At 38.6% G+C, this 17995-nt stretch overlaps 1 protein-coding gene across 1 annotated transcript; it reads right to left on the bottom strand.

The window, feature by feature from the left end:
• Positions 1-651: 651 nt before the first annotated feature.
• crkl (v-crk avian sarcoma virus CT10 oncogene homolog-like) lies at positions 652-17145 on the bottom strand. The gene is made up of 3 exons (XM_026941187.3): positions 15997-17145; positions 11397-11868; positions 652-3401 (listed from the first exon to the last, which is right to left on the bottom strand). Exons 1-3 carry the CDS (start codon positions 16305-16307, stop codon positions 3267-3269), a joined length of 918 nt encoding a protein of 305 aa, XP_026796988.1. The 5' UTR covers positions 16308-17145; the 3' UTR covers positions 652-3266.
• Between the last annotated feature and the right edge of the window lie 850 nt (positions 17146-17995).

The following is a 17995-nucleotide window of genomic DNA, read 5'->3' as shown; positions in this document are numbered from 1 at the left end:
TGTACTACAGCAAATAATATATAGTGAGAGCAAGATAAATAATACCAATGAAAATTGTCTTCCATTAATAGTTAGAAATCAAATTTCACAAAGTTCACTAATTAAAGGTTTCTTGTTTCTAGGTTTGCTTATTTAATTCTGCACTGAAGTTTCCAGGCTAATGCAGCTAACAAGCAATAGGAGCTTATAGATACCAGATTAGCATCTTTCAAACTGCATGTCTTAGTCACGCACACATTAAACTAGAAAGAAAGCAGTTGAGGTAATGGGGAAAGAGTATACAGAGTACAACATAAACCGACGCCTGAAGAAAAGCAGAAGAAAAACTGGGCTTTCCTCTAAAAGTATAAAAAGAAAAAATTGCCTTTGAGAAGTTTCTGTAGGTCATCAGAGCACATGTTTCTTTTCTTAGCACTTCATTAACATTCTCTAATTACTTCTTTTCTCAGGGGACTCATGTCTGGTGCTAATTTAAAAAAAAAAAAAAAGGAAGGATCCAGAGAGATTGAGTAACTGTCATCCTGTTCCACATCCAAAACTTCCGTCTCCAACCACAGCAACATGTCAATGAAACTGAAGTCTCCACCTCCAGGACACAGCTCTCACAGACGGCGAGCATCTCCACATTCACAAGAAGCAGACCAGAGCCAGTTAAGAGAAGTAAATTTTATTTCCTCACTCTGTACATGATGGATCGTATCAGCACGGATGTTACGGATGGGCAAATATTAACATATTAAACTGGTCAAAGAAAATAAAACAAAAAAGGCACATTTTCAATTTTTTTGTACTAGGGACACCATAAGGGTACCTACTTATGCAAAAAAAAAAAATTAACACAGTAATACTGTTAATATAAAAAAAAAAAAAAAGAAAAAGAAAGAAACATTTGGAAAACTTAAATTATTTGAACAAGTCTGAAATAGATTAGCCTAGAACCGTTTCTTGGAGAGCAAAACCAAAACAGGATGAGGTTTAATTCACCTATATCATTCAAAAACAAGTTCAGAGTTGAGAAGAAAAAGTGGTAAAGCAGCAGAAGACCTGATCCTGCGTTCACACACTAATATCACTCCAGTCTTTTGTGGACATGACCTGGCTAGCTTTATTAATTTTTTTTTTAAGACATCATAGTTGCCAAAATGTAGATTTGAGTAGAAATTACATCAACAACCCTGTGTACAAGATGTGGTTTATATCACAATAAAAGCAGGTAAAACTGGCATGAGGAATTTACCAGAGCCGATCATTTGGATTTGTAAATTTACCTTGGCATAATTTACATTTATTTATTAAAAGTATAAAATTTCATATTTCATTCGTGGCTGGAAACGTGGCTGTATGTCACAAACCTATGCAGGAAATTCATGACCTCCAGTAACTATCACTTTTGGGGTCACAGTGAAGTCACACTAACAGCAATGTGATGCCATAAAGCAACCTGAAACAAAAAGGCAGTGATGAGCACTTCTGACACGAATCAGAAGCAAAGTGACCGACAATCTGCAAGCATGACAATGCAACTTGCTTAAAATTTTCACCACTGTAACAATATTATCCAGCCTGTGGAAGCTGTAGGTGACTATCATTGTAATTTCTCTTTAGTAATAAAATGTAAAAGCTGCTTGGAGAAGCACCTCAGACTGTAGGGCTGGATGATACGATATTGAGATCACAATATATGGACATAATACACTTCTCAGTATCATGAGTATTGTCTGCATCGTTACTCACTGTGACGAGTAACAGACTAGGTTCTAATCTGTCTTTGTACCAATCATTTAAAAACGTTAATATTTTGTATCCATTGTTTTGCTGGCACAAAAAATATTGTGAACTATACTGTGCAGTATCAGAATTTCAGCTGTATCGCCCACGTCTGTTGGTGTGTGTCTGTGATTAGAACATGAACATCCTGTAAAGGTGTTTAAAATGTATGAAGGCTGAAGCATTAGGATTGTAATTGCAAAGTAAATCCAGGAGTCACGTTGAGCCCCACTCGCTAGGTGTTACCAGTGAAACCAGGTCAGATCGAGGCAGGAATGACACGTGAACGCAGGGTCAGGAGGAAGAGCGCTCTTTGTCAGATCATGCGCATAGGCATCCAGCAGGCATTTTTATCCCTTTTTAGAAAATCCCCATCTGAGTTTTTTTTTTTTCACTACAGCTCATTTTAAACACACAGTAAAGGACAGATTCATTGGCTAGCTTAAAAAAAATACAGAACCCGAGTCTGAATGCTACTAAACACTTAATTAATCATTTACAAATGAAAACTGCCGATGTGCAAAAATCAGCTAAATGCCAACACGGGTTGAGCTCAGTGGAAACAAAGGCAAAGCAGAGAGCAGCATTAATCACAGACCAAATCCAAGCAGCGAAACATGCTTCCTCATGATGCCGTGTGCAAACACTCCTGCTCACATCAGTACAGAAGGTATAGATCAGGTGAAAACCTAAAACACTCTCATATCACTGGGATTAATCAGGGCTGGATTGAAGAAGCCTCCAGAGAAGCCTACCTTCACCGTTCTAAAGCCACAACTTTCACACACTACACCTGATATTTACGCATTGTGTATTATCATGGCACAACTCAAAAAGGCTACAGCTGTAGACTAGTTTCACACACAAAATCTGCTTCTGAGATGTATCATGAATTAATATTAAATTCATATGGTGCTCTGCACTCTAAAGAAACCTGCCAGGGAGAGACTGAAGCCTCAACTCAGGGCTAATTAGGACTGCTTACGTCTCACACACACACTGAGCAGTCAGTCTCACTAGAGGAGAAGAGGAAAGGGGGAGCACAATGGAAGAGGAAAAGAAGTTTTCATTTTAATCCACTCCTCATTTTGAAAACTCCCTTTCTTTTTCAATGAGACTGTCTCTTCTCAATGTGTTTTGGCTTGTCAACAGTCAAAGCTAGATTTCCAGGAAAAAAAAAAGAAGAAAGAAAGAAAAAGAGGCAAGAAAGACTAGGCATGACAACAAGCCAGTACTCACACCTCACCTTGGCACAAGGACAGATGGAAATAACAGCACATTGAAGGGCAGACAAAAATACCGATTTGGGAATCGATACCAGGGAAAAGGGATTAGGAACTATTCGAGTTTGGAGCTGTAAACAGTCAGAAGCCGCGCAAATGGTTCGCTCGAGAGATGCGCTCTGTGGCAGAGCCTCAAGCAGGCAAGTGCGATTCCGGTGGTGACGACGGCAAGGCAGCCAGCAGGTCGAGAAGGGCGCCGACAGGGCAACACCCAGGTCATTCACTCTCGTCTGGGTTTTGGGAATCCAATATTTTCACGTGGGTGAACGGAAACAAGCCTCTCCGGCCGTTCACTTCGCCTTCCCACTGACCATTTATGTTCATCCGGGTCACCTTCACAATGTCACCCACCTGTGGAAACACCACAACACCAGTTACTCATTTACTGTGCCTTACATAAGTATAAATAGGCTAAAATTACAGTAGGTTGGGATTGACTTGATATACTGACTGTGTGTGCAAGTTTCTATTTTATACAATGAGTTCCAACACATTCATTTTCACCCATAAAACTAAACTCCATCTCTGCTATAGTCAGTGATCTATATATGAATTGAGCATGGCAGTGTCATATATACAGTGGGTTTGTATAAAGTATTCATACTTCTTCCCCTTTTTGCAAAATTTACTGTATTATAGATTCAATTTAAAATTGATTAACTTTTTTTTTGCCATTAATCTACACACAATAATAACTCCACACTGACAAAGCAAGACATGTTTACAGAAATTCCTGCAAATTAATAATAATAATAAAATTAAAATCTTTATCTCATTTCATAAGTATTCAGACCCTTGGCTAAAGCAGTCCAAAATGAGCTCAGGTCCATCCTGTTTGGACATGATTTAAAAAGGCACACACCTGTGTATATTGTCCCACAATTCACAGTGCATGTCCGATCAAAAACCAAGCCATGAAGTCCAAGAAATTATCAAATTGTATCAAGACATATATCGGGCCATGGGTATAGGGTATAAGCATTTCTTAAGCTTTGAAATGTTCCTAGGAGCACAGTGTGCTCCATCATTGTGAAGCGGAAGAAGTTCAAAATTACCAGGACTCCTAGAACTAGGCATCAAGCCAAATCCAGTATCAGGGCCAGAAGGGCCTTGGTAAGACAGATGACCAAGAACCCAATGGCCACTCTAATAGAGCTTCAGATATCCTCCACAGAGATGGGAGAGCCTGCTGGAAGGACAACCATCTCAGAAATACTCCAATCAATCACGTCATTACAGAAGGGTGGCTAGATGGAAGCCACTTCTGAGTAAAAGGCATATTGGAGGCATTTAAAGGACTCTGAGAGCATGAGGAAAAAGATTCTCTGGTTTGATAAGACAATTAAATTTTTTTGCCTCCTAAGCGCTACATCTGTTGAAAACCAGGTATTGGTTAATACCATCCCTATCGTGAAGCATGGTGGTCACAGGATCATGCTATGAGGGGTGCGCCTTAGCAATGGGGAGACTGGTCGGAATTGAGGGAAGGATAAATGCAGCCAAATACAGAGAGGTCCCTTGAAGAAAACCTGCTCCAGAGAGCACATGACCTCAGACTGGGATTGAGGTTCATACAACTATGACCAGGCACAGCCTAGACAACTCCTGAGTAGCTTCAGGACAAGTATCTGAATGTCCCTGAGTGGCCCAGCCAAAGCCCAGACCTGAACCCCATAGAACATCTGTGGAGAGACCTGAGGATGGCAGATCACAGACCATCAATCTGATTGAGCTGTCAGGCTGAATGGGAGAAACTCCCCAAATCCAGGCTGCAAAGCTTGTACAGACTTAGCTAAGAAAACTTATGGCTGTAATTGCTGCCAAAGGTGCTTCAACAAAGTACTGAAAAAAGGGTCTGAATACATGAGTTTTAATTTGCAAACATTTCTAAAAACTTGTCTTTGCTTTATCATTATGGGTTATTGTGTGTAGATTGAAACATGTACATGGAGTCAGTTGCACAAGTGATGCACGAGAATCTACCACCAATGAATGTATCTACCGTGATCTACCATCTCACGCTCAGTGAAAGCGAGAAGGCTCTCTGAGCTGTCTTTGCAATAACCACTGTCAAAGATATACAGAGCACCAAGGACAGCTTATAATCTTACTCCAAACAGCCACAGGAGCCACACGCTACAAGTTCACAACAGAGACAAACCTTTCTCCTTTTGTAAGCGCTTGTGTTTTAGCCAGTGCACTAGTGTTTTATTTATGAATAGTGGGTCACCGTTTGATATCTGTATAAAGTAAACATCAAACGATGGACTCAGTATTCAGACAGCTAGTAACTATTTAATAGGCATGAAAAGAAAGCCTGCCAAACAAAAATATAACCGAAGCACTGCTCAATCTTAACTTCCTCCATCACCTGTTATGTCAAAATAAAAGTCACTACTTTATACAGCACAACAAAAATAGTGCTAACTATTATATTATAATACTATCAGCTTTGTGTCATGTTCCGATCTTGCAGAATGAACACAAACTGTGGCAATGGGTGACTGAGTCAGTGATTCACACTGCAATATAAAATTTTACAATTTATTTTAAAAATGAACATTATTCTCTGATTTATTCCATCACATGTCATTACTGCATCATCCATGTTTACTGCCCATCACATTTTTGTCCATATCCTGCAGCCCTAATATATTCGTTCATTCATTCATTCATCCATCCATCCATCCAAATTAGAGAGTAGGGAGAAGTCACACCGGAATGAACACCAGTCCATCACAGGGTACCATGCACATACACACACATTCACACCTAAAGGCAATCTAGCATAGCCAGACTACTTGCATGCATGTGTTTGGACACTGAGAGGACACTGAAGAACCCAGAGGAAACCCACTCGAACATGGGGAGAACATGCCAAACTCCACGCAGCACTGAACCACCCCAATATGTGTGTATTAAACAAAACTCACTGTTTCGCTTCACTTTCAAAAATCTGGCTGGCAACCCAGCAATGATATCCAGTGGTTTTCTCTAGAAATTTCTCACAAGTTATTTGTGAAGTTCTAGAGAAATCCATTGCCACTGCAGGTTTGCCAAGCAGATATAAAAAAAACACTGACACCACCCTGCTCAATTCATACACCACCGAATATAGCAGAGAACCCAGAAAAGATTGTGTGAAGAAAACAGAGCCAGAAATAACTGTTCCAGTTTACAGTTTTCACCTCTAGGCTATGACGTGCCCTGGGATTTATATTCCTTTCCATACATATACACACACATATACACACACAAAAAAAAAAACAACGTGCACATATATATATATATATATATATATATATATATATATATATATATATTACACACACACACACACACACATATATAACACATATATATGACATGTATAACATATTAAGGATGAGTCCGTATTCTTGAATATGCTATTATTAAAAAGATATGTAAATATACACATCTAATATAAAGATTTATAAATTCTTATAGTATACGTGACATTTCTATGCACTATTTAATAATAACCACAAGGCCAAACACATTGGCCAAAGTGATCTTCATGTAACGCTCCTGCTTACTGCATGCAAATACAATGCAGTTAAACATACAGCAAGAAAAATACAGCAGCCAATGTGCTACATGATTCCCTTAATCAGTATTAATACACTTAACCAGCTAACTTGCTCATCATACTCTATTTACATTAACAATTGACTAGTCAAGTAGATTTCCAGGCAACTAAATCACGGGACTGGGCAGCATACTGGAGCTCTGACTTGCCCATACCCCAAAAGTATGATTTGTCCAACCCTGAATTATAAAAACCACATTAATATGGATGACATTTTCATGGTACTCGTTAAGCAGCTTGTTATTTTTTCTAAGGTTGGTTAACCAGCTGAATCTGACTGTGGGGTCTGATCATTTGATCATTCATTTCCACTTAAGATAGGATGAGAGAAAAAACAAACAATAAATGACAGTACATCATTATACTTATATTCCATCCTTTTTTATTAGGAACACCTGTACCACTGCACATTCAGACAGTTATCTAATCAGCCAACCATGTAGCAGCAGCACAGTGCAAACAATCATGCAGATTAGGGCTGCACAATATTGAAGATAAATGTGATATGCGATAACTTGTTAAATAATGCGATACGATACTGCTATAAGTGTGAAAAATCTATCATTATATATATATATATATATATATATATATATATATATATATATATATATATATATATATATATAAACTGAAAATGACATAACCATCGTACATGTTTCATGTTCTTTTGAGGAAAAGAAAGCATTCTTCGCTATCTGCGTCGCCCTAAAACTTTGACTTTCGTAATTTTTTGAACTATCAAAATCATTCAGTTATCACAACCCCTCGCAATACACATATTGTGATATTTACATTTTCAGTATTTTGATAATGTCGATATATTGTGCAGCCCTAATGCAGATACATGTCAAGAGCTTCAGTTAATGTTCACATCAGACTTCAGAATGAAGAAAAAGTGTGATCTCTGTGACTTTAACAGTGGCTCTTGACCTGTATCTGCATGATTTTATGTACTGTGCTGCTTCCATGTGTTTGGCTGACTGCATAACTGCATAAATGAGCAGGTCTACAGGTGTTCCTATTAAAGTGGAGTTAGTGTATACGTATATGCCAATATTCAGTCAGCTCCTTTACAGTTTAACTGTGTATGCAAAGGCTGCTATTTTGAATATTTTATTTTTTATTAAGCAGAAGTCAGTGCTCTAGAATAACACGTGCATGCTGAGGTGTAGTCACTTTGAAATATTGATTTCTTCCTTGCAGCCCTTTTTTCTTCACGCTGGTATGTGTGTGCGTGTCTGCTCTCTTTTTTTCCTGCCTGAGCTAAGAAACAGAGGAAAGAGCTGGAACTTGCTGGGTCGAAGGATTTAAGGAATGGAATTTTGCTCAGGACTCGATTCAACTTGTCCTGAACCCTTCTTTTGTGGCAAGGTGTCCCAGGCCTCAGAGTTTCAAACAGCCCCGCCCAATCATATTATCAGCTGAATGGTGGATTATTAAGTGATTCTGCTATAATGCACTGTAAACTAATTAAAATAAATAAATAAAAAATAACAGCACATTTCGATATAATACTCAACTTCTTGTCTTTGTTCACAAATCGCTGCCTAATGTTCACATTGCTGACACTTTCACTGTGTTGAGCAGAAGAGCACCAATTACATTAATCACCTTTAACGTTAGCGTTAAATTAGTGTTAAACACGAAGTGTTAAATTTGACACTGCATTGTAGGCCTAGGTCTTGAAACATATTGCATCATTTTTTTCGATTGCATTATGTAATATTGCTATATATATATATATACACACACACACAAACACACACATACATACATATATACACACAAACACACATACACAGAGAGAGGGAGACATAGATATAGCAATATCGCCCAGTCCTATGTTAAATATATGCTTGTCTAATGATAGATAAGTCAAATATACACTGATAGATTTTATTTCACAATATTCTCCAGTGGTGAGTAAGTGAGGAAGCCACACAGGTTAACAGCGCAGAGCTGGAGGAAGGGGGCGGGGCTTCCAGGAAGTGTCTGGTAATATCAAAGAGCTCAAAACTGCTGCACAAATCATTCCACATACACATGTTGAGCGGCTCCTCTAGTATTTTATTGGGAAGAGAAAAACACCACTCTCTTGGAGTATTTCTGGCTAATAACTCGCACTAGTGTTATGCTTCCTGAGTTCCAGCTCCAGACCGTGGTCAGGGGAGCAAATACTTACATAAACAGTATAACTCACTTAAAGGCAGGAAGTGCTACTTTGTTTACTGCTGATGCTGTGCGCAGCCATGCTGCTTTGACGGCGCCTGCTGAACTCGGAGGAGCTCAGAGTTAAGGACACCTTCCTGAGTTCCCGAGTAGGAATTTCAAGTTAAAGGGGCATTTTCTTCGGTCCTTCCTGGTCAGAGATCAGGAATTACAAGTTAAGACCTTTAGTTGAATGCAGCATAAAAACAGGGAGCAACACACACTCACAGCCCCAGCTCCCACCCCAAACTACAATATCCATAATGCAGTGCTCCTCAACATTAATGCTGTTTTCGACTTGAGGTCGCAACTCATAATTCCCAAACTCCAACCAGAAGAAGCCAGAGAAAATGCTCCCTTAACTTAAAATTCCTACTTGTCAACCTCGGGTAGTCTTCACTACTAACCCTAGTTCCCTCCCTCCTGTCAAATCAACATGCCTGCTCAGAAGTAAACAAAAAAGCACTTCTTACTTTTTATATTTAATATCATGCTGTATATACATCTATATACTTTAGATCAATCAACGTGCGGACCTTTTTGCTTGCCAAATCTATAATATGTTTTGTTTATATATATATGTATATATATATATATATATATATATATATATATATATATATATATATATATATATATATATATATAAAAATAAAACATTGACTACACTGTTTTGGGAGGAAACTATACATTATTCATCACAGTTAGCTGGTTAGGTTGTTCCTAAAAAAGGACGAACATGGAGGCGCCCATGGTTTTTTCCCCCACTTTGTATGTGGAATGCACTGAGGTCGAAAACGACATCACTCCGACCTGAGAATGACCATCTATGAGGTGAGTCAAATGCAGCATAAACCTTAGCACTAGCGTACTCCAATGTGTTTTTCGGAGCTTCTATGCAAAAAGTCCAGAGGTTGGCAGGTCTGGTAATAGAATATAATTGGTGGGAAACCTCACTGCATATCGTAGCAATGTAAGATCACGTACAGACAATAATATTGTTATATCGCCCAAGTCAAATATGAGCCAAAAATGATTATTTTTATGTATTATTAGTCAACTTTCCAAAAGGCCTGAAACATGGAATGCAAATATGGCTGGGCGATATGACGATATATTATCAATATTGTGATAAATCGTCACAATACGCTTTTCTCATAACCAATGAATTTTCCAATGACTTTTCCCTTTAATATGTCATTCATCTTTAGGTCATAAAACAGAAGCTTCATTTTGACAAAAAAAGATATTTAGTCATCTAAGATTCCAGCCATTTCAATACAATTCTGTAAATATCTCAGCAACAAAGAACACTAATGAATGTTAAAACTGTGTGTTCTACTGCTGATCTTCTACTTCTACTTTTAGGCCCTTTTACTGAGAAACAAACACACATAAGACTTTTCTAATTAACCACTAAATTGTGGAAGTCTACGTAAGCAGGAACAAAGAGTTGCCATGGAGATTGTAGAAACAACAAAGTGCCTGTGATGTGACTGGAATGGCTCATCATTACCACACCCCAACTCGTCTGAACAAAGTGTCTCAACTTCACGTCGTGTTCGGTGTCAGAAATAACGAACTGACAGAATACAAGGCATAATCTCCAGACAGCAGGACAGATTCTGATATATTGTCTGCTTAGAAACACAGAAAAATTAATACACAGAGCCAAGAATTAAAATTTCCTTCTTACCCTGAAAACAATTAATCTGTCAGGACGTTTGGTATTTGAAGTTGTGATAATGTGTATTATGACATTAACATATATTCCTACTTTGGATCGACTGTTCACTGTTGTCTTTTATATGATCCACAAGATTACCACGAACGGTTTGATTTTATGAGCACAGACCAGTTGTAACCCAAAAACCCACTTCTGGTTTATGATTTTGTTCATGAAGTTAAAAAAAAAAAAAGTGGTTATCGTGAATCCTGTCAGGTTTAATTGCAGACATGCTCGCCCTTAGGCCTAGCAGAGACCAGACACACACAACCCTTTTAAAAGCCTAGCAAATCATGACAGGGAGGCCAAAGCAGGCCAAAGCTGACCTAGTGAGCGAAACTTAACCTAGCAAATATACCAACAGTGTAACTCTGTAACTGGGTGAACAAACCTTGATTAAGCTGCTTGAGTAGCACTGCAGGCAGAGTCTCCGACATTCCAATATCTGACACCAAATTTCTCATGATTTTGGCAGAACTTCCTAAGAGTGAACTACATTAGGTGTAATAATTTGTTTTCACATTTGAAAGATCATGCAACATTTTTAACCTTGTTGCTTTGTAACTGACCTACATTTTCATTTATATGCAATGTAACTTGGACTCAAGAGATGCTATGTTTGCATCATAACTGTCAGTACATGCTAAAGCATCAGGGCTAGCATAGCATAAGAACACATACAAGCCGATTACAGTTGGACAGTTTTTACAAAAAAAACAAAAAAAAAACAAAAAAAAAGCAGTCCCAATCTGGAAAACATCACACTGTATGATGTAGTAATTCAGGATAAAGCACGTACCTCCAGTGCTAGGGCAGTCTTGTCATATGCACAGGGGACTCGTTTCTGAATGGCTCTGGCCATGACAGGCCCATTCTGCATGGAGGGCAGAGGGTTGATGACAGCGCCGGGTGTGCCGGGGGGCAGGGGCGATGGCGTCTGAGGCTGAGCGTAGGCGTGTGCAGGCTCGGGGATGCCGTAGCTGTTCGAGTTGCGTGAGCCGTGGCCAGCCGTCCCAGTGTGAGGCAACGGCCTGACTATCTTTTCTACGTAGGGGACAGGGATCATTCCAATACGGCCATCCTTGTTCTTTGCACTCCACCACTGCTCCTCAGGCTTGTCCAGGATAATCAGGATCTCTCCCTTCTTGAAAGGAAGATCCTCTGCATCACTGCCAGTGAAGTCATAAAGAGTCCGCACATACTCCAGATTCTCATCGCCGGGGCCGCCGATGGATTGAACAGGGCCGCCAGTTAGAGCTGTGTTGGGGAACCTGCCAAAAGAGACATTGTGTTTAGAAAAACAGAATTATGGTGCTTTAAGGACACATCCATTTTACTGCCACACTCCAAATCAAAAATAGGGCTGTATGTAAAGATAAGCTTGTCTTCAGGAAATCTTATGACCAAAAAAAGAAAGAAAGAAAGAAAGAAAGAAAGAAAGACCACATGTCCCAGGCACCTGGGCAAAGCAGATTATGTGTCTGTGCTATGAGTTTTTTTTTTTGTTTGTTTTTTGTAGTTGTCTGCCAGACAAGGGGGTTAAACAAGCAGCAAAAGGAAAAAAAAAAAACTTACTCCTTACTGTTTTTATTTGGGAAGTAGGCTAAGAAGCTTTTTTAAACAGTGGTGTCATGATTAGTAAAGGAAACACAATTTCAAATCCTCTGCATGATCATCAATAGGACAGGGAGTGACACCAATAATCGATGCATCTTTGTTACACTTACACACACACACACACACACACAGTATGCCACTGTGTTGACCCCAATGCATCACCTCCTGTCACTGCTTTTTTTGCAGCACATCAGATGGAAAAGGTAACAGTTGTATACATACAATATTTTAAATCCAGATTATATTAGTTATAATTATCCACTGTTATATTAGAATGAGGATCCCGAGATATTGGAACAGTAGGTGAAAATAGATGTAGTCACTAAACTGTAAACTGCTGATTTTATGAGATTTATCAGTGAGAACCAATATGCAACTGCCAATATAAAACTTTCTCTTGCTGATAAATTTTATTTTATGGAATTGTCACAACTGTATATATATCACACCAGCCAATCTCAGATGTTCCTGATAGTCATTCTGCCAGATTATATATAAATCCTTTGTTAGAATTATGTCCCAATAAAAAGTTACAAACTCCTTTAGAATGTGACTTTCACTGTATCAGGAAACCTGCTGCATTGTGCTATCAGGTATTAGAAAGACAAATAGACAAATGACAGGGATAAAACCCAAATGAACTGTGTTTATATCCTAATGGAAAATTAAGAATAAAGACCTATAGACCTATAACTATCTGTGCAAGAAATGTGCAAAAAACTAATCTTTTCAGCGATATGAGTCATTTGCTAGTACATCACATGATTCTTTACTTGCTGATTCATACTTTATTTGATTCACAGTAACATAGTTTAACACTCTAAAATAACTGCAATATTTATTCTGAATTGTTAAGGTCAGTACACTGCAATGATCTGAACATTTTATTCAAACTGAGTTTATACATCATACAATTCTGATGAAGAGTCTATAAATTATATCCAAATTAATCTGTTGGCTTTTGCATCCATTAATGGGACATCACAGGTTCGAATGCCGACAATGCCACAGCCATCCATGGCCAGGACCCAAGGGAGCAAATGCTCTGTGTGTGTGTTCGTGTGTGACCTACTCTTTCTCCCCATCAATCAAAGCGACACTAGCCAATCACAGGCATCTGTAAGCTCATGTATGTGGAAGTAGGCAGATAGATCTTTCTTCCAAGTGTGTTATGCTGCCCTGTGACACAGCATGAAGCATGAGCAGAAGTTAAAAAATGCAGTTGGCTGGCTTCACGAGAAGGAGAGAAAGCATGTGTTAGAATTCACCCTCTCCATCTGGTAAGGGAAAAAATACATTATTACTACAAGTCCAGCTCTTTCATACATCCAGACATCCAGACAACCAAACTAGGGTCAGAAGACATGAGGGCTAAACTATTCCAACAACTGTATCACATGACACATGAAGCCAATCTCAGTATCTTTTCGAACAGCTGCTCATGCACCATCATAAGGCAGAGTAACATACTCTGAGGAAAGAGCTATCAGCCCTCTTCTGCATGCATGAGCTCACAGACGCCTGCCACTCCTTCCACCCAGTGAGCAGCCAGTGTTGCTCTCTTGACTCCTGGCCACGGATGGCTGTGGCATCTCTGGACGTCTTTGGAGGACATGAGTGCGGCCTGCAGTAACAGACCATAACAACACTTATCCCTGTCACAAGTAAATAACAAACGACTGTTAGTTGTGCTGTTATAGTAAAATACCGAGTGTGTTATAGTAGTTATTCCTCTTACACCACACCAGAATAGTATTTATAGTTTCATTTAATGTTGTGGCATATCTGCAAAAGAGTTAGTTCCTATTACCGCTTTCTCAAGTATAAATATTTAATATAAATATATCCCTTCTTTTTTTCTCAATGTTAATAATAATAAAAAAAAACTGACACTGGGGACTCCTTCCATAAATGTTAAACAAAACAGTCCTTACAGAAAACATCACCATATCAACAATTACCAAAAAAAAAAAAAAAAAAAAAAAGAAACATGTTTTTAAATCCATTCATTATTAATCTTAGATTATTTGGAGTGTCTGCTCCTGTGAATAAGTTGCTACTATAGAAACAGCATATAAGAACAAGTGAATTAATATAAACCCGTGATTTGCATCTGCACTACAGTGAGAGCTGCTGTTGTAGCTCTGATGTACTGATGGTGAGCATGAAAAGCATCCAAGAATGCACAACACATTGAACCTTGAGGTGGATGGGCTACAGCAACAGAAGACCACATCAGGTTCCTCTCCTGTCAGCCAAGAACAAGAATCTGAGGCTATAGTGGGCAAACTGAACAGCTGAAAACTGGAAAAATGTTGCTGATCCAGCCAGTCCAGTACAGCATCATGAAACATGCCACCATGAAACTTTAACTAAAGCTCTTGACCTGTACCTGCATGATTTTATGCATTACACTGCTGTCACATGACTGGCTGATGGATAATTGCATGACTGAGCAGGTGTATATGTACGCTGTACTATTTAGTAAGATTACTATGTATTTCTGCAGGGTGTCCCAAAAGTCTCCATACATGGAGGAAATTAACACTTTCTAGCAAAATGTCATTGAAAATTGTTCATACTTAGTTTATATTGTATATTTTTTTCCAGACAGCCTTTAAGAATGCCTTCAACAAAAGAAGAACATATTGAAATCATTCTCATGGTTGGATCGGCAATCTGTCGCAAGGTTGCGATGGACTTTAACAGGAAACATGGCAAGTGCCTCACACACGACACTGTTGCCAAACTGATTAACAAATTCAAAAAGACTGGAAGTGTTGCGGACCAACTGAGAAGTGGACGTCCACGAACATCCACTGATGAAGGCACAACCGATGTGGTGCTGGTATACATAGTCCCCTGTGTATGGAGACTTTTGGGACACCCTTTTGTATAGATTGTACATATTTATTACGCATAATTTCTATTTTCAGTCTAAAAAGCTGACAGACTTTTAATTTCCTTCCATATACAATATCAGAGAATATATATGCATAACAATGAATACTTTTATTATTCCTATACTACAAGAGTGGAATAAAGTCAACAAAATGATCATTAAATTTATAATTACACTTGTTTTTATGACAATTTCAGTGACAGATAATTAATATGTAATAATGTCTAGTCTGAGATTATGTTCCCTATACTTAACTACGAAATAAAGGCACTCAAGGCTAGGTGTGGCCGATATAACAAAAAATATCACTTTATGATTCTTGGGGGAATTTGTAAATTACATGGTATGTATCAACATTTAGGTTTGCTACGAAAGCCACAGCAAAACAGCAGTACTGCATTTAAAAAAATATATGACAACTATTTAACGATACTTTATTTAACATCTACAAGAATAAAATAATTAAAAACTAAAATAAAAACAAGCTTCGCAATTTTTAAAAACTCAATAAAAAGTGTTAAATCATTTGTTTCCAATCAGTTTGTTATTATTATGTAATTTTAAAAAAATCAATTTTATCGTTGTACGACCAAGAAGAACATATTTATCGTGACATCGATATTGTATTACTATATTACTAAACCAGCATATAGTGACCATTTATCACCATATCGATATTATAATATTGTTTTGCCAAGAACAGCGTATTGTGAATTTATGACAATATCGAGATTATATAATCATATTGCGACATGATTTATCGCGATATTGATACTATCCTGCCCACTAGAGTGTCTAGTAAGGTAAGTTATCGCGATACTGATATGACGGGGTCATGATGCCCAGCCCCAGGTACAGGCGGTGTGTTTGGGGCTCTTACCTGGGCGCAGGTTCTATCAGTGTGGTCGTGTCCAGGTAGTGGATCTTGTAGAACTCCAAAAGCGCGGGCAGGTGCTCAAACTCCTGGTCGCCGATTTTGAACCTCTTGGTGGGTAACGAGTTAATGATGTAGTGGGACACTTTGGAGTTTTCGGACACGGACAGTACGTAGTCCCCGGGGCAAGTGGACGAGTCGCGGACTAGAAACATGCCGTGTCTCTGTCCCTGTAACCGGCTCTGAGTCTCCTGCCGAGACAGACCACCGAAATACCAACTATTCCTGTCCGCTGAATCGAACCGCGCCGACGACATGACTGCACTCAAATAAATAAGCTCGAGCTGATCAATATATTATATTAATATGCAATAAATTAAAATCAAGCGACGTTTTCTTTCAATTTCTTTGCTACTCCGACCCTACAGCTGAACCGCAACCTGACGTTTCACAGACAGGCTGCGACCAACCAACTTTGTTGCATTGCTAATGTTAACCGTTACCCTTTTTTCAACACAGAAGATAAACAGCTAAACGTTTCACCACTTTGCTTTTTTTAAAAGCAAATCACTCGTATAAACTTGACACAAATCGAGAATCCTCCATTCAAGTTCCGCTTTTCCGTTCCTTCTTCCGCGAAGTAATGTTAAATACAGCCAGCTAAGCTCACCCAGTTTACGAAACAATATAGCACGTTAGCCAGCTAGCCACCTCACCACAGAGAAAGGGTCGCCATAATACGCTCACAAACGCGTCTACATCACGATGCGGACTCAAACAAGGCAGTCGCGCCCAATAAGTCCATTCAAATATTTCACAACAGTTTTGTCTCTGTGTGTGATCCAACCAGCTAGCTGGCTATGTTCGCCTCCCAGTCCGACAGTAACAAAAATGGCGGCCCTGCAACACGTCTATCTTCACACCGAAATGAGTGCACGAGCCTTTAACAAAATCCCAAAGCTTTCAACCTCGAAGGTGTCTCCACTTGGCTACACAACTCTTTATCGTCCAATAAAGAGTTCTAAATGTAGTTTGCTCGGATAAAATAGTCTTTTCCTCCAATTGTGATATTTAAGCGACTTCGCAGCTCGTCAGGCAGCTAGCTGGTGTAAAGGTGGAGAAAAATGGCGACTAGAGGGCGGGGCTGAGTTTGGTCGCGCGCGCGCCCTCGTAGTCATGTGCAAATGAATCTTTTTAGTGATTCGAGCCATTTAGTTCGGTACACCAATTTGATTCTTTACTCACCGATTCGTACTTTTCATTATTTTTTTTAAATTTCTCAGCAACATTATTTCGTACAGTCAAATAATTCCAATATTTTACTCATTGATCCGTATATAAGTGGTGCTATAATATTTAACAGTAGTGTGTAGACGATGGTGGTGTGTTTTTTGCGATGAGTCAAAATGACATCCCCATGTGAGATTATAAACCCCCTCGCAAATTCGTGGATAAACGATTCTTTAAATTATAGCAGTGCACTTAAGTAAATGACTCGGATCACAACAAAAGGTTGCAGCCCGAACCTGAACGACTTAAATATTTTAAAGATTCAAATGTTTTTGTGAACAAAACGAAAAGAGCCGAATCAATGCAATTCTTTTTAGTGATTCGAGTCATTAAGTCGATACTCCAAAATGATTCAAATCGTTTACTTATTAGATCAGGTTTGGGGAGCTATAACACTTAACAGTAATGTGGAAAATGATTCGTTTTAGTAATTTAGGCATTAATTTAATACACTCAAATGATACAAATCACTGATTTGTAAGTTTTTTAGAAGCTATGTGCAAAATCATTATATTACTGATTCAGTCCATTTAGTTCAATATACTAAAATGATTCCACTATTTTACTCTCTGAGTCGTTGGAATATGTAAGGAGAAACACACAACAGACCGTGTGGTAATACAAAAAATAAGTGGATTATTTTCCTAAAACAGTATGTGTGTTATTCCGCTTGTACCACAGCAATTTGCCAACAATTACAATGTTTCATTTATTA

Source organism: Pangasianodon hypophthalmus, chromosome 15 (genome assembly GCF_027358585.1).
Source record: "Pangasianodon hypophthalmus isolate fPanHyp1 chromosome 15, fPanHyp1.pri, whole genome shotgun sequence".
Taxonomy (NCBI): Eukaryota; Metazoa; Chordata; class Actinopteri; order Siluriformes; family Pangasiidae; genus Pangasianodon; species Pangasianodon hypophthalmus.
Note: the sequence above shows the minus strand (reverse complement) of the source record. Positions and strands in the feature narration are given on the sequence as shown.

Excerpts from the sequence above, each read along its gene's own strand:
- crkl (XM_026941187.3), bottom strand. The coding sequence starts at position 16,307 with ATGTCGTCGGCGCGGTTCGATTCAGCGGACAGGAATAGTTGGTATTTC. Across the intron at positions 11,869-15,996 it reads CTGATAGAACCTGCGCCCAG|GTTCCCCAACACAGCTCTAA; the intron begins GTAAGAGCCCCA and ends CTCTTTTGGCAG. Across the intron at positions 3,402-11,396 it reads AGACTGCCCTAGCACTGGAG|GTGGGTGACATTGTGAAGGT; the intron begins GTACGTGCTTTA and ends GTGTTTCCACAG.